The sequence below is a fragment of the Ascaphus truei genome, chromosome 6 (genome assembly GCF_040206685.1).
Source record: "Ascaphus truei isolate aAscTru1 chromosome 6, aAscTru1.hap1, whole genome shotgun sequence".
Classification (NCBI taxonomy): Eukaryota; Metazoa; Chordata; class Amphibia; order Anura; family Ascaphidae; genus Ascaphus; species Ascaphus truei.
In genome coordinates, this window is record NC_134488.1 from 61514763 (window position 1) to 61536749 (window position 21987).

The window sequence follows — 21987 nt, forward strand, 5'->3', positions numbered from 1 at the left end:
ACCTCTGCACCCGGGGGATGGGGCGAGAACATGTAGTTGACAAACAGCTGATTTTGTATTCGACAAAATGAGAATCAGAGTCTCCAAATCTCCCACATATATGTATATATATATATATATTATTTACCTTCTGCTCAGCCTCGTGGGCAAGCTGATTGTGAAGCTGTTGGACGTGGCTTTCAGACTCATCACACAGACGACTGTAAGTTTCTTTCAGTTCTTGAATGTGAGAAGATATTTCCCTTCTCTCCTCTGCCGAGAGCCTGTGGGCAGAAGACGGCCGGTTAATGAAATATCACAGGACATCTCCACGTCATACCATTTCCAGGTGCAGAGACATATTAAGACGGACACACTCACTTGTCACCGTGCTTTGCTAGGAAGATCTGCATGGTTTTGACAGCCTGTGAAACCTGGTCCTTTTTTGAAAGCAGTTCCTCACTTAGTGCCTGGCAGATTGTAGGAGAAACATAGTGTAAGTATTTTAAAACAATAAATACCCCTTCCTCAATTTTCTGGAGATCACCTGAACCAGTTATTTATTCATAACAACATTTATAAAGTGTCCTTAACCAGGGCTCTGTACATCAGTTAGTACAGACACAATCTATGTTATTGGTGCCTGAGGCACAGGGAGGTAAAGTGACTTGCCCAAGGTCACAAGGACAGGAATTGAACCAGGCCCCCCTGCGTCAAACTCAGTGTCATCATTTTTAAGAGTCAGTGTCTTTACTCGATGTGTCGCTCCTTCTCCCACCACCCAGTTCACTGCCCCTGTAATATTTTCAGTTATTTGTGCTGGTTGCTAATATAACAAAAACCACAAATATAGCTGTGGTTTCACCAACAGAAAACCAAGTCACCTTCTCCCTGTAATATCAATTATCTCTTCTGCCCGTCGGAGCGAGGCTGACTTCAACGGCCATATTGTGTACCCCAGACAAGTATTCTTGTCCGATAGCAGAAGGGCAAATATCTCAGGAATCAGGCAGACCCTGGAGTCGGGGAGACCGCTAGCCAGCTCTGAAGAACCTCCCCATTCAAGTAATACAAAAAAACACAAGTTCCCCCGCTCGGCTCTATCGCAGTTTAATGAATAATCCCCAAGGTGGTAAAAGCAAAACTGGAGATAAATCACACCAGAGAATTCTCACGGTGGCAGAGTTCTGGGCACGTAACTAAGAGACAGGATCCCAGACATGGAAGTGAACGAGGGAAAACAAAAGGCCGAGCTCCCCACATACCTGCTGCTCTGAGATCGATTTCTTTAGATCTGCACCATACGGTGACACAACTTGTGAGAGGCCGGACACCCAGCCGGTGAGTTGTTTCAGGTCCTCAACATGTCTCTCCTTCTCCTCCTCAAGAACTTTCTAGGTAGTACGAGAGAAGGTGAAGAGGGGGGGGGGGGGGTTAAGGTCAAAATGCAGAAATCAGGGGGGGGGGGGAAATAAAAGCCGCTGCAGAGTCTCCCAGCTGCAAAAAAAAACAGCACCAGATTTATCAGGGAGATGGCATCCCCTCTGAAACCGACAAGGATGTTGTTCTTTGATTACTCTGGTGCTGTATTTAATGTCCCAGTTTGTCAGCTGGGAGGCCTCCAACGCAGGAAAAAAAGAGCAGTTAAGACCGTATCCTGAAACAAGCAGAGAATTATCCAGGAACAGGATCCCCTGGTACATTATGAAAATAGGGTGTTCTGCAGAATGTCACCTCTTCCTCCTCCAGCTTCCGCAAGGCATCGCTGATATACTTGACGTGCTGTGTGGTCAGAGTCACCAGTGCTGTGTAGCGAGTGCGTAGGTCCATGAACTGAAGGAAACAGAGAACGCGTGAGGCCGGAGCGCAAGCAGGAGCACAGTAATCGGAACGAGATTTGTTGTAGGTACCTCTTGCGTGATGGCGTCGGAAGAGGACTGTATGCGTCTACGCTTCCCTGGGGACTTCTGCTGAGACTCAACAAACGCCCTGTACGTCATCAGCTGCAGCTCGTAATCCTGCAGATAGCAAACGCACCTTTTATTGTGGGTCTCACAAAATTTTCTTGCAGGGGTGTGAAAACGGTACAATGTGAGATGTGCCAGAGCTTGTGAATAGGTACACACTTTTAATGAAGTTATGAAAGGTTAGAGTCTGAAGCCGGAAGAAGATTGGAGGCCTTTTTAAGAGCCACTAGTAACTTATCAGGCAGTGCTGAACAGATACTCATAGTCAAAGTCAATTTTCTATGGTAGTACTAATTATTATACTTCGCACTTTGTCTCATGCAGAGACAAAATGTCCTCAGTTGTCATTGCCAGTACTCACCTTCACAGACACCGAGTAATGCTGGGAGAAGGTCTGACACTCATCCAGCCGACACTGATTCCGCTCAATTTCAGCCACCAGAGCCTTGATAACGAGACAAGGAAACCATTATACAAGTCTGCAACTCGAAGAACTCACAAAAATGCAAACTCCAGGAGAGAGTAAACGTTCGTCAACATACGTAAAAGCGCACTACAAGATATTCTCGGCGAAGAGAGACCTCGGGCAGGGGAAACAATTATATACACACCACACTGTCACACTCACAAAAAGCCCCACTTCTTGCAATATTGTCTACGCCTCCACCTTACTTCTGTTAGTTTAAGGCTGGCAGCTACATTTTCTCCCTTTTCTCATATTACCGTCTGTTGCCTGAGCTGCTCTGAGAGGACCCTCCTGTCCTCAGACTGTCCAGGCTTCATCTTCTCTTGCTGCTCTTTGGTCGTCTCTATCCACTGAATCAACTCATTGTGACACTCCCTATAGTTCCTCAGCACATCCCGGATGCCGGTCAGGTCCGATTGGCTGTAGAAAATGTAAAATATGAAAATGATTTATACGGACCATAGCTGGTTAGTGCAATCTAACAGCACAAGCCAGGAGGGACGGGGTGAAGACATCAGAGAGCGACAAGGAGAACGCACCGTGTTTCCAGCTGAATGTGCACTCCATTCCAGCGCTCTCGAAGTTTGGCTGTCCTCTCCTGATAGTGCTCGACATCCACACTGCGCTCCTGGCTCTTCTGATACAGACGCTCCCTCACTTCCTTTGACTTGGCAACATCTTCCTCCAAGGCAGAGAACACAGGGGCCTTCTCCTCCACCTCACTGAGCCATTGCTGTGTAGAGAACAAAATCGAGGACATTATTAATGGCGGTTGCACAAACAAGAGGCGGCCCTCTACTTGCCAACTGTTCATGCTCCACTCAAAGCTGAGAGACGAGCGCGCTGCCACTTTATCCCACAGATTACCCACCTGCAGGACTGCTTGCTGAGACTGAATAGCTGTGGGATCTGCAGGGACTGTGTCCTCCTGGCTCAGCCGTGACTCAAAGCCTTTTACCAAGGCTTCTGCTCCCTGCAGACTGCGGACTACGACATCTACTGTCTTCAGCCTGCCGTGTGAAGGGAGGCAAAGGACCGGACGCATGAGTGAGAAATAAAGTACTGGAGAGCCGTGTTTATTTTGTGTTGTATTTGCACAAAAAATCTCTGAATCAAGTGTTTTCCCCTGCCACATCACTACTCATCATTGTCAAGGAGGGAATATTAACAAGGGGAAGGTGAGAGGAGGCTCTGCCTGTGCAAACTCCTGTAGAACACACTGTGACATCAGACACAAGGGAGCAGCCAGAGGAAATCTAACCCTCCCAAGTCTCAGCTCAACTTGTTTACACTCTGACTGTAAAACCCGATATCAAAATGTTTATAGGTGTCTGATGCTTGTAAAAGAGGCACCAGTCACAGCGATTTTACCCCTTGCACGTCACTGCCCCAGGTTAATTTTGGCTCTAGGAGGGACTGCCCCTCTAGATGATCATTTCTCTTGCAATGAGGCTTCGTCCTGGTGAGGGCCATCTCCCCAATATACTGGCAACAGCTCTAATGGAGAACTCACTTTTCCAAGAAGACAGAGGAAAGACCGAGCATGTGATCCATTCTGCCCACTACGAGGTCCAGCTGTGAGCGCAGATTCTGGGTGCTAGAGCCAGATGGAGACTTGTGCAGGAAATGATCACAACGGTCGGAAACTAGATACAGCTCAGACTTCAACCTCTTCAGCTCCTCCTGCATCCTCTGAGAGGCAAACAAACCCCAAGAAGAAAAGGGATTAATATATTATCAGAGAAGCACTCAATATTCCTAAGGCCGCCCATTAAACCAGACTGAGGGCTAACCTCTTGCTCTGATATATGGATCGTGTTCTCATGCAATGCAGCCCCATCATAACCAGCAGGACTCTGGATTCTCCTCGCCAGCCTCTGCTCACACTGCTCCAAGTGCAGGCGGATGTTATGAAGCTCCGACATGTACGTCTGTGCTACAGACTCGTCTTTATCTTCTGCAAAGAGACACAGGAACAGCAAAATCAGAGTTAGAGTATGCTGGTCACTCTCATATATGATGGTTCTCCCCAGTAACTGACGGATTCTGGACAGATGTGCATCAGCTTATATACAGCAGTTAAGTGAAATACAGATTCCCTGGGTACTGTACATTTGAGCTTTGGGGGGGGGGGTGTGGAGGGGGGAACTGACTGACATTAACAGATCTACTTTGAATTGATTTTGCCTATCGCTGCCACTTGCCTAACTGCGGCTTGCTGAAAGTCACACGCTGCTTTCCTGAGCTGTAGAATTAAGGAAGTCATGATAACATAACAACTTACAGCTTACCTAAACCATTTAGCTAAAAAGTGGCATTAAATCTGGGATCTCGGGATAAACAGCTGACTTGTGGCAATAAGAGCTGGCTCAGTTCAGATATTCCTGTCGAGATCAACACTATGGATTTTTCTCTTTGTTGCTGTTGTATAAATGAACTGAGAAGGTAACCTTGGAGTTACTGAAGATGTGACATTTTTCAATGCCTTATTAACCAATTTCCCTTTCCTCATCTTTTCTCCATACCCCCCCCCCCTCCTTTTTTTGGTATTTGCATTACATTAAAAAAATATAGGTTAAACATAAATTCAAAACCAAAGTGTGTTCTAGGAGGCAGAGGACAATACAAGTCACAGGCTTACAGTCCATTTTGATTTCGTATATAGTGCAGCACTGCACACTGAATTTTGCAGGCACGTTTCTCTCACGTAGAGCTTACAGCCGAGATAGTGACTTGCCAGGGTTCACCCGCCTCAAAGGCAGTGACATTATCAGCGAGCTACTTCTTCAACCTGAAGGAGGAACACTCTTGATTGGACACACACATCACTCACCTGTTTCTATCAAGTCCACCATCTGTTTGCACTGCTCCCTACAAGCATCCACCTCTTGCTCCAGATGGAGCCGGTCTGAGAGTGAGAACAGCTGAGAGTCTCGGCTGTCCTCCAGGAAGTCATCAAAGTGAGACTGAAGGCTGGACAGAGTCTGCAGACGCTCCCCCAGGGGCAATATCCTAAGCTGGAGGCAGAGGAGAGTGAATCAGTCCCCCACTGATCTGGCAGGCTCCCTGGGTAGCTGTCAGACCTTTGGGTGGGAGTCTCACCTTCTCCACATTCCAGCCTTGTACCACTTCTACGTCCTTGCGCAGGTAGTGCCAAGAAATGAGGCTCTTGGTGTTCACGTGCAACTGGTGCCACAGCGACATCACTTTCTGATACAGCTGCTCCACCCTGCAGAGAACGGAGGTGTCAGAACCAAGAAGCAACACACAGGAGCAGCACATACACAGCTGAAGACATTCAATTAATGTCATCCAATCAAACCCGGAGGCCGATTTAAAACTGTGTCCTGAGTAATGCCAAGATATGTACATATCTAATGGGCGATATTGTGCTTACCTGTTAGCCATGTCTATTGCTTCCTTGTTTGGAGGTGGAATAAGGAAACAGACAGAAGGTACCATGGCCTCATTGCCCGTAGGGCTAATCACCTTCCACTTGGTCCTCTGGGAGTTATCTTCCAACACACACTCATCATTCCTACTGATGGTAATCTAGGAAGCCAAACAGCACATACCATTACCACGTGACCCCAGCATAGAATCCACTTGGCTCCGCACCGTGTGAAGCGGATTGAATCCCCACCATTCCTGCCACAAGTCCTACCTCTATCTGTCGATAATCACAGATGGCTCTGATAGGCAGAGTGCTGCTCAGTGCGTGCTCTGGGTTCCTGGGCTTCAACTGTACAATGTACTTTGATCTTCCGACAAGGCTGGCAACTGAACTCTTGGACTGTATCAGCTCCTCCTTCTCGTCCTAATAAGAAGTGACACCTCTTAAGTGTGTGAGGGTGCAAGCAGCATGCGAGTGTATTTAACATGTAGGCGGAAGAGGCCGGAGGAGGAATGTAGGGGGTCCATCTCTCACCATGGAATCTTGCAGCATATCTTCCAGGCGGGTGACACTGGTGTTGCGGTCACAGGAATACTTCCTCTTGATGGAGTCCTGGAGATTTCGCAGGTAAACCTCAGACTCTCGCATGTCACTGAAGAACTGCAGGGAGGGGACGCGATAAGAAATCAGTGCAGAGCCGCTAGGGTCACAAACATGTCGCATGTGCAACAAAAAAAGTCTCACAGCGCCACGGAAGGTGGGATCAATCGTCTGGGAGAGAAGTTAAGGGGGCGAGTATGAGGAGGATTAGGAGATAACCAAGGAATCGTGGGGTTATGCATGGCTTACTCTACCTGGAAATACGCAGAGTTTTCCTTCACATGCTGTTCTACACAAAGACAAAGCTGTTGGACCCACTGCCACTGGGAGAACACAGCTGCACTGTATGCCTGGTAATGAGAGAGACCACGCAATAAAGAGAGCTGTGTCCTTGCATTAGGCAGCTTCTCATTCTCCTCCTTCACTGCACAGGGCATGCAAACTGCACACCTCAGACATAGCATCCCACATTCACAGCACAACACTGTACAGTCAGGCACTAGATCCCACATTCACTGCACAGCTTGAGCCTAGATTCCCTGCACAGCACTGCCGACTTGGGCAATGGGGGTCCCACGCATTCACTGCCCAGTCAGACCAGCAGTCCCACGCATTCACTGCACTGTGAGGCATTGCAACCTCCATCCTCTGCACTGTCAGACACTACATCTCCCATCCCCTGCACTGGCAGACAGGGCATCTCATAGCCACTGTACTGTCAAACAGGGCATCCCACATTCACTGACCTCCACAGTTTGCTTTGCTGGGTGATTCTCCAGGGACAGAAGCTCCGCAGTTTCCTGCAGAGATTGGATGACATCCTGCTTCTCATCCAGCTCCTGTGTTAGTTCCTGGCATGGGCAGAGGAACAAAAGACAGACGTGTCACCGACCTACCCCTGGCACAGAGCTGCACGCCTCTTCCGTCACCATGAACTTACAGTAAAATAATCCTTCTTGTCCACCATGTTGGGATTGCCGTCGCTCCAGTCATACGCCAGCTCCTCCTCCTCTTTCTCGTTTAACCAGATAATCTGCGCCGTGGCTCGAGACACGAAACTGTGCAGGCTTTGTAGATGCCGCAAGCGGGAGATGGAGGTTTCCTGAATGGGACATTTTCATTTGAACTTCTCGGTGCTGAAATATCCGCAGCACCAGCGCACATATAGTGACTACATGGTCGCGATATGAACGGTAGAGGACTTTTTTCTACTCTGCTCCAGGAGATTTGTTATGTGCCCTCCCCGAAAAACAAGCAATTGTGCCATGCCAAGGTTGGCTAGTGTCAGCCCATGTGATGTTGGCAGAATGTTACACAGGCGCTGTGAGGGTTAACCACTACTCCATCCTCTATCACACGTACCCTCAGTTTGCAGTACTGCGTCTCCAGTTTGCTGAGCGTCTCTCTGTAGCTGCTGCGGAAATTCTGAGACATTTTACTCTGCCAGGAAAATGTGACATGGCGTTAAAAAGGAGGCCCCCCTCTCACATGTGCCATCAGCTCTCATGTGTTTGTTTGCAATCACACATTCCACCACCACAGCAAGACACAACCATGTACACAAATAGCACCGTCAGACCGAGAAGGTCACACTGCAGACACCGCTCACCTCATAGCTTCTGGCTTCTCTTAGAGATGCTGCCAGGTCCTCCACACTGCTGTGTACCTGGCGTTGATTCTCCAGCTGAGTCTCCACAGTAGGCAGATCACTGCCCCACTCTGCGCGCTCCAACTTCATCTGAGAGCGACAAACAATGTAACCTCGGAACACTGCACAACCCCCTCCCAATGCTGCAGCCCAACATCCAGTCCCGGTACTGTTACCCCACCCAATCTGCCCAGGGACTCTATGCAGCTCACGTCCAGCAAACCCATGCTGCTCCCACACACCTGCATCTCCTCCACCCAGGCCAACAGCTCATACACAAAACGCAGGCTGCCCTCGTCCTCTGAAGATGACAATGCAACCAGTTCTGTTCGACTCATAGGCTTCCGAAACCAAGAGGTAGATGAGGGTGGGGTGGTGTGAAGGCTCTGGTGGTGAGAAGTGCTCAGAGATGCTGAAGGCTGCAGGTCTGATGTGGTGAAGTGCCCCCTTCTGTACAGGTTGGTGTATTCCAGCCTCAGAGTGAGCAGCTCATCCTGAATTCGCAGAACTCTAAAAAAAACAAGTGGGAGTTTATTTCTGACAAACGCTGGTCTTACTGTCTAGCATCAATTGATCAAAGTATGTTGATCCAATTTTGCCCCACCCAGCTTGCGACTTGAACACCGTCAGTAAGTGTGGTCGGGAACAGTGAAATAATGCACTCATTGTAATGAGATGCATCAAACTGTGCGTCTTTGTGTACCATTTTTTACCCTTCATTGTGTGTCAATAAAGTCGGCCATGTTTACGGTGATGTAACTCTAGCTTCTCACAACCTGCATCAGACGTCAAAAACAGGTTTCCTACATTTGATGCAACTGTGCACTGAAAAAGGTAGGCGTGCTTCAGAACACACACGTCTCTCTGCATTAATACACCAACCGCCAATGTTTTCAGCTGACACTTAGTTTGTCCCACTGAAGAGGTACCTGAACGCCAGCTCCTCCACCTGAAAGTACTTCTCATCTCGCAGGATCTGCACATCCGCCTGCAACCGATGCACAAGCTCCTCGCTCTCCTGCAGGAACTGCATTACGTCACCCTCCTGCTGAGCTCTCTGTCCGCACTCAATGTGAGCTGCGTCCTGCAAGGTAAAAACCCAAAGTGTTTCAGAAGCTGCCAAGCGGTGCGGAGGAGGGCGCACTCTGGCACAAACACTACTTGCGCTGTCGTACGCTGTGTGAAAGGAATAGGGCTGAAGTAGTAGCTCAGTGGTAATGTCACTGGTTCAAATCCCAGTATTAGCTCTGTTGACCTTGGATAAATTACTTTATGTATCTACAGGGCAGGGACTCCTACGCCAGGATTCACTAAGCTCCATTCGGCATTAACTGGCAGTGACTTGTATTGCAGTTAAAGCCAATTGATATTTTTTTTTTGCATCTTACTTTCTTTCCCACTCCCCCTCCTCCCTCAACCCCCCCCATCCCCATTTGATTTTGCTTCGTTCCAGAGATATAAGCTTTTGAAATATTAAGTGTCTGTGGGGGGGAGGGTGTTAAATGGTTTAACAGTGGATCAAGCTCAGAGACCCCTCAATAGAGCTCAGTGAATCCCCTCTATGTACAGAGCCGAGTACACCGTCAGTGCTATAAAAAATACTAAGTATTATTGTTACTTCTCACCGGCACTCATATGGGTCGGGGGCATAGGGTACTGTGAGCAGGAGGGCCTCCCCTGGTTACTCACGGACTGTAGTGTATTCCTTGCCAGCGTCAGCTTCTCTTCACAGCTCAGGCAGCCGTTCTGTATCCGGTTTGCAATCTGGAGCAGCAATTCCAGCCTGGGAGGGGAAGAGAAGGACTTGTGATCCCCAGATCCACGTGAAACCCACATGTCTAAGAGCAGTCACCCCCTCGCTCACTTCTCTACTGCCGGACGTAGAGCTTTCTCCCTCTCCAGCATCAGAAGGATCAGCTTCCCCCACTGCTCCTCCACATCATTGGGGTGAAATGATGGCGGAAGCTTGAGGCGACCAAACTCAATCCAGGCCTGTAATATGGGGGGGGGGGGGGGGGGAGAACGTAAGTCTGGAGAAAGACTAGATTATGGGCTGAGAAAAGGAAGAGAGAGAAGTGAGAGAAGTGCGAGAAAAAGACAAAAACACAACACGAGAGAGAGAAGGAAGAGAGCAGAGCATGAGAGAAAGAGAGGAGACGAGCTAGAGAGAAACAGAGAAGCAAGAAGACTGTAGGAAGAGCAAGGAGGGGAGGGGGGAAAAAGGAGGGGGGGAAAAAGATGGGGGGAGGGAGAGGGGGAAAGGAGAGGGCGGGGAAGGAGAGGGCGGGGAAGGAGAGAGAGCGCAGAGGGAGAGAGAGAGAGCGATGGGGAGAGAGCCACCGCGCAAAAGCAATGGTGGAGACAGCCACAGCGCGAGAGCGACGGGGGAGAGAGAAAGCGCGAGAGCGGCGAGGGAGAGAGAAAGCACGAGAGCGACGAGGGAGTGAGAAAGCGCGAGAGCGACGAGGGAGAGAGAAAGCACGAGAGCGACGAGGGAGAGAGAAAGCACGAGAGCGACGAGGGAGTGAGAAAGCGCAAGAGCGACGAGGGAGAGAGAAAGCACGAGAGCGACGAGGGAGAGAGAAAGCACGAGAGCGACGAGGGAGAGAGAAAGCACGAGAGCGATGAGGGAGAGAGAAAGTGTGAGAGCGATAAGGGAGAGAGAAAGCGCAAGAGCGATAAGGGAGAGAGAAAGCACGAGAGCGATAAGTGAGAGAGAAAGCGCGAGAGCGATAAGGTAGAGAGAAAGCGCGAGAGCGATAAGGGAGAGAGAAAGCACGAGAGCGATAAGGGAGAGAGAAAGCACGAGAGCGATAAGGGAGAGAGAAAGCGCAAGAGCGATAAGGGAGAGAGAAAGCGCGAGAGCGATAAGTGAGAGAGAAAGCGCAAGAGCGATAAGGGAGAGAGAAAGCACGAGAGCGATAAGTGAGAGAGAAGGCGCGAGAGCGATAAGGTAGAGAGAAAGCGCTAGAGCGATAAGGTAGAGAGAAAGCATGAGAGCGACGAGGGAGAGAGAAAGCGCGAGAGCGACGATGGAGAGAGAAAGCGCAAGAGCGATGAGGGAGAGAAAAAGCGCAAGAGCGATGAGGGAGAGAGAAAGCGCAAGAGCGATGAGGGAGAGAGAAAGCGCAAGAGCGATGAGGGAGAGAGAAAGCGCAAGAGCGATGAGGGAGAGAGAAAGCGCAAGAGCGATGAGGGAGAGAGAAAGCGCAAGAGCGATGAGGGAGAGAGAAAGTGCAAGAGCGATGAGGGAGAGAGAAAGTGAGAGAGCGATGAGGGAGAGGGAAAGCAAGAGCGATGAGGGAGAGAGAAAGTGAGAGAGCGATGAGGGAGAGGGAAAGCAAGAGCGATGAGGGAGAGAGAAAGTGAGAGAGCGATGAGGGAGAGGGAAAGCAAGAGCGATGAGGGAGAGAGAAAGCGAGATGAGAGAGAGAGAAAGCGCAAGAGCGATGAGGGAGAGAGAAAGCGCAAGAGCGATGAGGGAGAGAGAAAGCGCAAGAGCGATGAGGGAGAGAGAAAGCGCAAGAGCGATGAGGGCGAGAGAAAGCGCAAGAGCGATGAGGGAGAAAGAAAGCGCAAGAGCGATGAGGGAGAGAGAAAGTGAGAGAGCGATGAGGGAGAGGGAAAGCAAGAGCGATGAGGGAGAGAGAAAGTGAGAGAGCGATGAGGGAGAGGGAAAGCAAGAGCGATGAGGGAGAGAGAAAGTGGGAGAGCGATGACCGAGAGAGCCAAAGAGCGAGAGCGATGAGGGAGAGAGAAAGTGAGAGAGATGAGGGAGAGAGAAAGCGAGATGAGAGAGAGAGAAAGCGCAAGAGCGATGAGCGAGAGAGCCAAAGCGCGAGAGCGATGAGGGAGAAAGTGAGAGATGAGGGAGCAAGAAAGCGAGAGATGAGGGAGAGAAAGCGAGAGCGATGAGGGAGAGGGAAAGCGCGAGAATAAGAAGGAAAGTGAGAGATAAGAACTGTTTAAAACAGGCTATTGGAGGAAAAACAAGTCACGCTGAGAAAAGCGAATGTCAAGAAAGAGGAGCGGCCGTCGCTGGTAGAGAGTGAATGAAATACAAGGGGAATGTAATTACCTGTAACATCTGATATAATTTTTTTATTTGTCCTTTCTCTTGTTCTTTTGCTGGAATTTCAGTTTCTTTGATGTGTATGTACTGATTATAAAGTGCCTGCAAGAGACCAGCGAGTATGAGTGTGCGACGCTTGCCAATCCTGGCACTCCCCTCCCCCAGCAGAGAGGCCCCCACCATGTACCTTTAAATCCACAGGGTTCTGTGGGAAGAATTTGTCAGACATGAGAAGCACATGCTGCCTGATCCACTGCGTCAGAGAGACCACCCTTTCCTGGTATTCCAGAGCACGAGAATCCACCTCCTGCAGAAATAATGCTGAGTGAGAGGGCTCTAGGAGCTGAGCAGGGGGCCCCCCCAAGAGAGACAAGCGCGGGCAAACTTACCGTGGCGTTGATCCCTTCGGCTCCCTCTGGGACCTTGGGAAAGGCATCATAAATAGAAGACACGTATGTGATCACAGACTTCTCATCGGGAGATTGCACATCAACATCTGTGGAGTGAAATGGCAGAACGTGAGAACACGCAGGCTCCCCCCCGCCCCCCAGAGGGGTACATACCAACCCCACTCAAAATGTACGTACCTTCTGCATCCAGTAACCTGGTGATACCCAGACTCTCTGCAATCTCAAACGCCTGCTCCAGGTTCTCCCGGTTACTCTGCACTTCTACTTTCTGCAAGTCCACCAGGTCCGGTCTAAACACAGGAAGATGGTACTGGGACATGAACCCAAAAACACCACAGCACTCGCTAACACCAACCAAGGGAAGCGCTACCTACCTGTACCGGTGAATGAGGGCATTAAACATCTTGCCGTCATTCCAGCAAGAGGAGAAGTTGGTGCATTTGACTCCAATGTAACCAGCTGTCACCTTCTGTGTCCACAGGAGCAGCTTCTCCTTAGCAGACATGTCCCCGGACTCCCCACTTACATAAATATCAGAGATCTGCAGAGATAAGGAAACAAAGATCCAGCATAATTAATTCATCTATCGTTCCTGTGCGTGAGCGGCATCTCCTCCCCAAGCAACCTCTGCCATCTCTCGCTGCATAAATCTGAGGCACAAGAAGAGTGTGATATTTCACACCTGTTACATGCCCTGAATATCCACCCAAAACATTTCAGCGTCGCACACATTTTATGTTGGTTTCTCTGGTTTTGTTTTTACTGTCCCCTCTAAGAATGCAAAAATCTGAGGGCACAGAAACGCACGATCATTGAACTGAAACTTAATGCATCAAACAATGCCTCTATATACAGCTCATCTACTGTGAGCAGGATAATGTGTGCAGGGTTGGGAAGGCTTCACCAACAAGGAGTAACAAAAGGAGTAAAGACTGCTGGGTCCCACCTGCACTGGCTGTGAGGTTGGGTCACTGCAGTATCCTGAGGAAGAATGGTCAAGGCCCCAGGACTGACTGAGAGGTACAACGTCTTCTGTTATGGCTTTGTCCGACAGGCTAACGAACTCCTGAGCTTCCATCAGTTGCATGAGGGGGCAGGGAGAGACCAGTTCTGAGATGGTCTCTGAATCAGCAGTACCAGAGCTGATCCCAGCGCTCTGTGCTCCTCCAGCAGCATCTTCCAGCTTCTCTGACCTCATGTTAAAAGGCAGCAGGACTGCTCGTCTCTTCCCGCTTCCTGCCACACCAAATTCCACCACGGTTCTGACCGTATTTTGACGGCCGGTCTCCAAAATGTGGGCTATGACTGTGGTCCCCTCCGGCTGAGATCCCGTGGCCGAGGTAGGCGAGTGATCCGTGCACAGCAGCGTGGCTCTCTGCAGCTCCCCGTGCAATGTCTCTCTCACCTGAAGCACTCTCCCTTCCTCTGCGGGATTGCGCTGGGGGCTCGCGGTGCGACGAGGATCCTCACCCCCTTCATATGCCTTAAACTTTTTGGATGCCTCCCCACTCTTCTCCTTCTGTGAGCCGCCCTGGTGCTCCTCCTCTCCCCCGTGTCCACGGTCCTTTTTCTTAGGCCTAAACCGCCTCTTGCGCTTGCTTGGATGTGGCCCCTTCCCCCGCCCCGGCTCCTTCGGTTTCCTCACACAGCTCACAGAATTCCCCATGTCGTCAAAGCATTAATGCAGCTACGATGCTGCAGGCAGACAGGACAGGCGAGGATGCCGAGCTCAGCGCCTCGCCCACTGCTGGAAATGCAGACATTTCCCAGGCGACAGCTCACACATCCCCCCGCTCCCCTCTCATTCCCAAAGCCTGCAGCCGGAGCCTGCCTCAGACAGACATCTTACAGACCGAGCCATCCCTGCATCTCGCTGCAGTGAACGAATCACAGCACCTAAAAGCAAAGTGGCTGCTGATTGGATGCAGTTTCCTCTGTACCAATGAGGTAACTAAACCCCGCCCAGAAAAGGAGGAAGGAGGGGGGGAGAGGGATCGGGAAGGACAGAAGGCAAAGGAGAGAGAATAGAGATGAGGATGACAGAGCAAAGGGAGCAAGTGAGGGGGAAGATAGTCCATGAAGGAAGCTGTGCAAACTCAAGGGTGGGGAAGGGGGAGAGGGGGGGGGGGATCATACGCTACCCCCCTCCCCAATTTTATAGAATGCATTTTAGGAGTCGGTCACATGTCACATTATCGGTCCCTCTTGCAGCCAGGAGCTACTTATTCCTGCTAACTCTTGCTAGTCTGTAAATGTTCGTTTACACGGTGTAAAACTTAAACACTCGCTGGCACTGGCTGGAGAGAGGAAGGACGCGTGAGGGTCGGAGAGACTGCAGACCGCGAGTCTTCCAACGTGCAGGAGAATATGAGAGGGTGGGGATGCTGAGAGCAGAGGAAGGATTGGCTTGTGCATATAACTGTAATGTGCTGGGACCCTCCTCACTGAGGCTTTGCTAATCAGAGTGCTGGCATTGGGATCTATACATTAAGGCCTTCATCTCTGAAATAACCCTGACCAGACCCATCTCTATTCCTCCAACACAAGGGTTCTCAACTCCAGTCCTCAAGAGCTACAGGTCAGGTGTCCAGGATATCCCTGCTTCAGCACATGTGGCTCAAGAAATGGCTCAGTCAAAGACTGCACCACCTGTGCTGAAGCAGGGCTATCCTGGAAATCTGGCCTGTTGGTGGCCCTTGAGGACTGGAGTTGAGAAACCCTGCTCCAACAAATCCCCACCCTTCCAACCACGCTATCTGTCCCAGCTACCAGGAAGCAACGGCCCCATGTTTTCTTTCCCCCCAATCATATAATGTACTTTCAGCCACGGTGCCTGGAACCCAGGCAACTTCCTACCACAGGAGACACGCGAGTCACGTTCATACCTGGAAGTGAAGAATTATGGTCCATATGAGTCCCAGTGTCAGCTTTGGGTTTCCATCAGTGATGTCATCATTTCTGATATTCACCAGTTTCACCTGTTCAGAGATAACAGTTTCTCAGCAGGGCACCCTCGCGCAGACACGTGACAATGCCACAGGTTAGCTGGCAGCGCGCTGTGCCCACAGCATGCCCTCAACACATTCACAGGGCAGCCCATGCTGTATCCCACTCCCTGTGTCCAATCTTTACCTGCCGCTGCTTCAGGAAGTCCAGCGCTATCTGCACGTTCTGCAGCCGATGGAAACGCATCCTGCCCTTCTCTCGGGGCTGCAAGACAAGATGGCAAGCGATTAGCAACCAGAGAGACAGAGGAGAGTTGCAAAGTTAAAGAGTGGGCAAAAGAGCAGTGTGCGAGTTAGTGGACCCCTGATACCCCTCATCTCTCTTCCTTCTGGTACAGAGTAGTAGGACATTGTATTTCACTGCATGCTGTGACTGAGTGTAAAGATGACGTCCCTGCTCACACGTGAACACATGTACATGGTTACAGTGTTTCCCCTCATGCTCATGCTAAAAAGCCACACAGCACACGGCCACCACTGTGCCTACGGACAGAGGACCCAGTGCTGGGCGCCCCTCACACACTGTGCAGAAAGGTGCCCCCTGGGTTATCTGACAAGAGTCACAGCTCTGGGGACATACAGCGTCATCATCAGCCTCGTCTTCGGCCTCCTCACTCAGACGGTGGCGGGACGGCAGGCGGTGTAGTCGCAGGCTCCGCTGAGCCCCAGGGTCCTTAGTCTGATGGATATGGCAATGAGACTGTGAGGCACGGGTACTTCCCGAGCATGGGGAGAGAGCACGCAGGGGAACAAGGAGGAGCAGCAGCACGGGGCAGGGTACTTACCAATCTCACCCCGGACAGCACCTCCAGCAGAGAAACGAGGTTGTGCCCGTCCCGGAGGTCCTCATACAGATCATTGATGTGTTTGCGAACCTGCAGAGGAGACAGATCTGTGAGAGGGGTGGCAGGGAATACCTGGGCAGTGGCAGAAAGACAGAGAGAGGGGTACCTTGATGAGGTGCTTATTGACCCATTTCGTGAAAGTTTTCTTCTGGACACGGTCTCGTTCATCTGAAAGAGAGAGGAGGCGACGATATGAAGTAAAACCCTAATGTGAGGAGTGCATCCTCTTACACCCCTAGCCCGCTCCCCTCACGCATATCTTTATTTACATAGCGCCATCCATGTAAGTAGCGCTTCATAGCAGTAACACACGGGACATAATGATATAACACAACGGGAATAAGCGCGTCAGACAGAAAAGTAACATTAGGAAAAGGAGTCCCTGCCCCGAAGAGCTTACAATCTCACTGAAGTAGTTGTGAGAGACGTCACAACCTGTATGGATTCTCTCGCCCACCCCCAGCGAAGAGATTACCATAATCCAGCAGACCTTCCCACAGCAGCTCAATCTCTGTGCGGATTAAGAGACAGTTCCAATAATCTAGAGACGCAGTTTATGGTTAGAACACAGATAAAAGAGATGAGATGTGTATATTGTGAGAGGGAGGGAGGGAGGGGGGGGGGGGGAAAGTATAAAAAGTCAGTCAGGGAGACATGGCACCACATGATGTGACAAAGATAAACTCCAGACACAGATCCCTCTACACGTGTCAGACCTGAGCTCCCCCTACATGCCACACACACACTTTATCCTGTGGATGTTAACTCAGCTAAAGGATTATTGCTAAATATACTAAGCTCTGAGCACGCAGAAAAAAAAAGAGGAAGGCAAATGGCCTTTGATGCAATAAGGTTCAAAGTCGCAGCCGACCCCTCCCCCACCTGCCCCTTCCCCTCCTGAGGAGCATACTGACCCATGCAGCACATCTGACAGGCCAGGTGAGAGCTCGCCAGGCTCTGCCCGGGGCCTGAGCACCACATGGCAGAGTCCCTGCACCTGCCTTCCTGTCACGGTGACCGACCCCGTGGGATCCGTACGCAGCGTGTCTCATCTACAAGACACCTCCCACATCCTACAGGATGTCCGTGGGCTCACAGCAGAAGACTCTCTCGACCCGAGGCACCTAGCGTGATAGTCGAGTGAAGTTGGGTTCCCTCATGGTACAGGCTGTGCAGGATCTGGGTCCTGTCCCTCTGCGATTTCACGGAGCCTGTCTTTTCCTACTCAGGAAGCTGCTCCTGAAGAGCCTGGGGCCACCACATTCATCCTCAGCTGTTCAGGTACAAACCCGCCTCCACCCCAGCTGGGACATACTAAAGAATCCCACCTGACCCCTCCCAGTCCAGGATCAGCCTCCAGTCAACCTGGCAGAGGAATGAGCACCGACATCCCCCCCACCCCACTGAGAAGAGCGGGGGAGGGAAGGACACGGCGATGCCCAGCTCCAATACGCATGCTGCGTCCTGCGTTCCTCTGTCCAGCTTATCACAAGTTGGAATTCCACACAAGGACACTGCAAGATCCACACGCCCATCTGTCATCAGCCTGCTCTGCGCAAGAGGTACAAGTCACGTCCTTTTGTCACCACAGCAATGACACTCCTCTACACCTTATCTAGTCAAAAAACAAAAACACACCTCCCTTTAACACCACTTCACTCACCACTGCACACTACCAACCAGTCGCCCCCCCCCCCCAATACCAGCACTAACACCCCTCCCTTCCTGTCTGCCAGCAGTGACAGCTCCCCTCAATACTCTGTCACCCAGAAGGGATACCTTTGTCCAAAATACAAATCAAATAAGCTCTATTGGCCTGGGAGATGCATTCCAGTGTTGCCAAAGTATAAATAACATAGGGGGCAAGTTACAATATTTACAAGGTACATGGGTAACTATTGGAAATCAGGATGTGGGGTGTAGGGGGACATATGTGACAGATGCGGATATAATGTGCAGCCAGTTCTGTGATTGCTCCTTCTCCTAGGAGGATAGCTAATTGCTGTCACCCAGCAGTAACACCCTGCCCCCTGATACCATTACCCAACAGTGACACCTCTCCCCACAACTAGCCAGCAATGAAACTCTGCTTCCCACCATACACTGTCACCCAGCAGTGACACCTTTCCCACTCGATATCCTCTAACCCAGTAGTGACATTTCCCTCTTCCCCCCAGTTACCCAGCAGTGACACCTCTTCCCCCCAATACCCAGCAGTGATTCTTCCCCTTCCCCCAATATCTTCTAACCCAGCAGTGATGCCTCCCTTTCCTCCCAGTACCCAGTTACCCAGCAGTGATGCCTCCCTCCCCCCCCAGTTGCCCAGCAGTGACACCTCCCCCCCACCCGTTGCCCAGCAGTGACACCTCCCTCCTCGCAACCCAGTTGCACCACCAGTGACACCTCCCTCCCCCCCACCCAGTTGCCCAGCAGTGACACCTCCCTCCCTCCCCCCCAGTTGCCCAGCAGTGACACCTCCCTCCCCCCCAGTTGCCCAGCAGTGACACCTCCCTCCCCCCCCCCAGTTGCCCAGCAGTGATACCTCCCTCCCCCTCCCCAGTTGCCCAGCAGTGACACCTCCCTCCCCCCCAGTTGCCCAGCAGTGACACCTCCCTCCCCCCCCCCCAGTTGCCAGCAGTGATACCTCCCTCCCCCCCCAGTTGCCCAGCAGTGACACCTCCCTCCCCCCCCACCCAGTTGCCCAGCAGTGACACCTCCCTCCCCCCCAGTTGCCCAGCAGTGACACCTCCCTCCCCCCCCCCAGTTGCCCAGCAGTGATACCTCCCTCCCCCCCCCCGTTGCCCAGCAGTGACACCTCCCTCTCCCCCCAGTAACCCAGCAGTGACACCTCCCTCTCCCCCCAGTTGCCCAGCAGTGACACCTCCCTCCCCCCCCCCAGTTGCCCAGCAGTGACACCTCCCTCCCCCCCCCAGTTACACCTCCCTCTCCCCCCAGTTGCCCAGCAGTGACACCTCCCTCTCCCCCCCAGTTGCCCAGCAGTGACACCTCCCTCTCCCCCCAGTTACCCAGCAGTGATACCTCCCTCCCCCCCCCCAGTTGCCCAGCAGTGACACCTCCCTCTCCCCCAGTTACCCAGCAGTGATACCTCCCTCCCCCCCCCCAGTTGCCCAGCAGTGACACCTCCCTCTCCCCCCCAGTTGCCCAGCAGTGACACCTCCCTCTCCCCCCAGTTACCCAGCAGTGACACCTCCCTCCCCCCCCAGTTGCCCAGCAGTGACACCTCCCTCTCCCCCCAGTTACCCAGCAGTGATACCCTCCCTCCCCCCCCCAGTTGCCCAGCAGTGACACCTCCCTCTCCCCCAGTTACCCAGCAGTGACACCTCCCTCTCCCCCCAGTTACCCAGCAGTGACACCTCCCTCTCCCCCCAGTTGCCCAGTGATACCTCCCTCCCCCCCCCCAGTTACCCAGCAGTGATACCTCCCTCCCCCCCCCCAGTTGCCCAGCAGTGACACCTCCCTCTCCCCCCCAGTTGCCCAGCAGTGATACCTCCCTCCCCCCACCAGTTGCCCAGCAGTGACACCTCCCTCTCCCCCCAGTTACCCAGCAGTGACACCTCCCTCTCCCCCCAGTTACCCAGCAGTGACACCTCCCTCTCCCCCCCAGTTACCCAGCAGTGACACCTCCCCTCTCCCCCCAGTTACCCAGCAGTGATACCTCCCTCCCCCCCCCCGTTACCCAGCAGTGACACCTCCCTCTCCCCCCAGTTACCCAGCAGTGACACCTCCCTCTCCCCCCAGTTACCCAGCAGTGACACCTCCCTCTCCCCCCAGTTGCCCAGCAGTGATACCTCCCTCCCCCCCCCAGTTGCCCAGCAGTGATACCTCCCTCCCCCCCCCCAGTTACCCAGCAGTGACACCTCCCTCTCCCCCCCCAGTTGCCCAGCAGTGACACCTCCCTCCCCCCCAGTTGCCCAGCAGTGACACCTCCCTCTCCCCCCAGTTACCCAGCAGTGACACCTCCCTCTCCCCCCAGTTGCCCAGCAGTGACACCTCCCTCTCCCCCCAATTGCCCAGCAGTGATACCTCCCTCCCCCCCCCCAGTTACCCAGCAGTGATACCTCCCCCCCCCCCCCAGTTACCAAGCAGTGACACCTCCCTCTCCCCCCAGTTACCCAGCAGTGACACCTCCCTCTCCCCCCAGTTGCCCAGCAGTGACACCTCCCTCTCCCCCCCAGTTGCCCAGCAGTGATACCTCCCTCCCCCCCCCAGTTACCCAGCAGTGATACCTCCCTCCCCCCCCAGTTACCCAGCAGTGATACCTCCCTCCCCCCCCCAGTTGCCCAGCAGTGATACCTCCCTCTCCCCCCCCGTTGCCCAGCAGTGACACCTCCCTCTCCCCCCCCAGTTGCCCAGCAGTGACACCTCCCTCTCCCCCCAGTTACCCAGCAGTGACACCTCCCTCTCCCCCCAGTTACCCAGCAGTGACACCTCCCTCCCCCCCAGTTGCCCAGCAGTGACACCTCCCTCTCCCCCCCAGTTGCCCAGCAGTGATACCTCCCTCCCCCCCCAGTTACCCAGCAGCGATACCTCCCTCCCCCCCAGTTGCCCAGCAGTGACACCTCCCTCTCCCCCCAGTTACCCAGCAGTGACACCTCCCTCTCCCCCCAGTTACCCAGCAGTGACACCTCCCTCTCCCCCCAGTTACCCTGCAGTGACACCTCCCTCCCCCCCCAGTTGCCCAGCAGTGACACCTCCCTCCCCCCCCCCCCAGTTGCCCAGCAGTGACACCTCCCTCTCCCCCCAGTTACCCAGCAGTGACACCTCCCTCTCCCCCCAGTTACCCAGCAGTGACACCTCCCTCTCCCCCCAGTTACCCAGCAGTGACACCTCCCTCTCCCCCCAGTTACCCAGCAGTGACACCTCCCTCTCCCCCCCAGTTACCCAGCAGTGACACCTCCCTCTCCCCCCAGTTACCCAGCAGTGATACCTCCCCCCCCCCCAGTTGCCCAGCAGTGACACCTCCCTCTCCCCCCAGTTACCCAGCAGTGACACCTCCCTCTCCCCCCCAGTTAACCAGCAGTGATACCTCCCCCCCCCAGTTACCCAGCAGTGACACCTCCCCCCCCCCCCAGTTACCCAGCAGTGACACTCCCCCCCCCCCGATATCTTGTAAACCAGTATTGACACTTCTTGCGCCACTGCGCCCCAACCAACACCATGTCACCCAGCAGTGACACATCTCTCCCACCCAGCATTACCACACCTTCAGTCTAAAAGCAGAAGTAAAGCGCTGAGTCAATGGCTGACTCTATAAGAATAACAATAACAACTTTTCTCACCAGCAGACTTACCTACCTTTGAATCCAAGTCACCTAACACAGTGTCACTAGGCAGAACCCTACGCCCCCCGGTAAAGTCCCATGCACCCAAGCAGTTACACCCCCCAAACATACTGTACTCTTTTCTTTCATTAGAAAGTAAGCACAAGTCCCTTTTCTTTGTGCTCTGTGAATGCTTGTCAATTAACAGTCTCCTCTGACCGCAGTGAGAGCGAGAGGAGGGGGGGGGGAAAGAGAGCGAGAGATGGGGGGGGGAAAGAGAGCGAGAGGGGGGGGGAAAAGAGAGCGAGAGGAGGGGGGG

The 21987-nt window shown here is 52.7% G+C and overlaps 1 protein-coding gene and 1 long non-coding RNA gene across 27 annotated transcripts in view; one reads left to right on the forward strand and one right to left on the reverse strand.

The window, feature by feature from the left end:
* Positions 1-21987, reverse strand: part of MACF1 (microtubule actin crosslinking factor 1) — a 121972-nt gene that overhangs the window by 84684 nt on the left and 15301 nt on the right. For 13 of the 26 annotated variants that reach the window (XM_075604503.1, XM_075604510.1, XM_075604511.1 and 10 more), the window contains 34 exons: positions 16493-16554; positions 16327-16416; positions 15669-15746; positions 15422-15514; positions 12911-13077; positions 12714-12826; positions 12516-12622; positions 12314-12433; positions 12133-12228; positions 9919-10046; positions 9744-9837; positions 8984-9138; positions 8297-8564; positions 8016-8144; positions 7769-7846; positions 7347-7508; positions 7153-7257; positions 6661-6756; positions 6341-6466; positions 6077-6229; positions 5810-5964; positions 5515-5641; positions 5246-5429; positions 4206-4369; positions 3926-4104; positions 3284-3422; positions 2952-3145; positions 2670-2832; positions 2308-2391; positions 1890-1997; positions 1714-1812; positions 1245-1373; positions 361-449; positions 128-263 (listed from right to left, as the gene is read on the reverse strand). In XM_075604503.1, coding sequence (XP_075460618.1) covers positions 128-263; positions 361-449; positions 1245-1373; positions 1714-1812; positions 1890-1997; positions 2308-2391; positions 2670-2832; positions 2952-3145; positions 3284-3422; positions 3926-4104; positions 4206-4369; positions 5246-5429; positions 5515-5641; positions 5810-5964; positions 6077-6229; positions 6341-6466; positions 6661-6756; positions 7153-7257; positions 7347-7508; positions 7769-7846; positions 8016-8144; positions 8297-8564; positions 8984-9138; positions 9744-9837; positions 9919-10046; positions 12133-12228; positions 12314-12433; positions 12516-12622; positions 12714-12826; positions 12911-13077; positions 15422-15514; positions 15669-15746; positions 16327-16416; positions 16493-16554 — 4370 coding nt within the window. Of the gene's footprint in view, positions 1-127; positions 264-360; positions 450-1244; positions 1374-1713; positions 1813-1889; positions 1998-2307; positions 2392-2669; positions 2833-2951; positions 3146-3283; positions 3423-3925; positions 4105-4205; positions 4370-5245; positions 5430-5514; positions 5642-5809; positions 5965-6076; positions 6230-6340; positions 6467-6660; positions 6757-7152; positions 7258-7346; positions 7509-7768; positions 7847-8015; positions 8145-8296; positions 8565-8983; positions 9139-9743; positions 9838-9918; positions 10047-12132; positions 12229-12313; positions 12434-12515; positions 12623-12713; positions 12827-12910; positions 13078-13482; positions 14411-15421; positions 15515-15668; positions 15747-16326; positions 16417-16492; positions 16555-17300; positions 17699-21987 lie in introns of those variants that run through there. The other 13 variants (XM_075604493.1, XM_075604504.1, XM_075604497.1 and 10 more) reach the window with 4 other exon arrangements.
* LOC142497122 (uncharacterized) overlaps positions 17120-21987 on the forward strand; it is a 20811-nt gene continuing 15943 nt past the window's right edge. The window contains exon 1 of the long non-coding RNA XR_012802180.1: positions 17120-17948. This is a non-coding gene — a long non-coding RNA (uncharacterized LOC142497122). The remainder of the gene's footprint in view (positions 17949-21987) is intronic.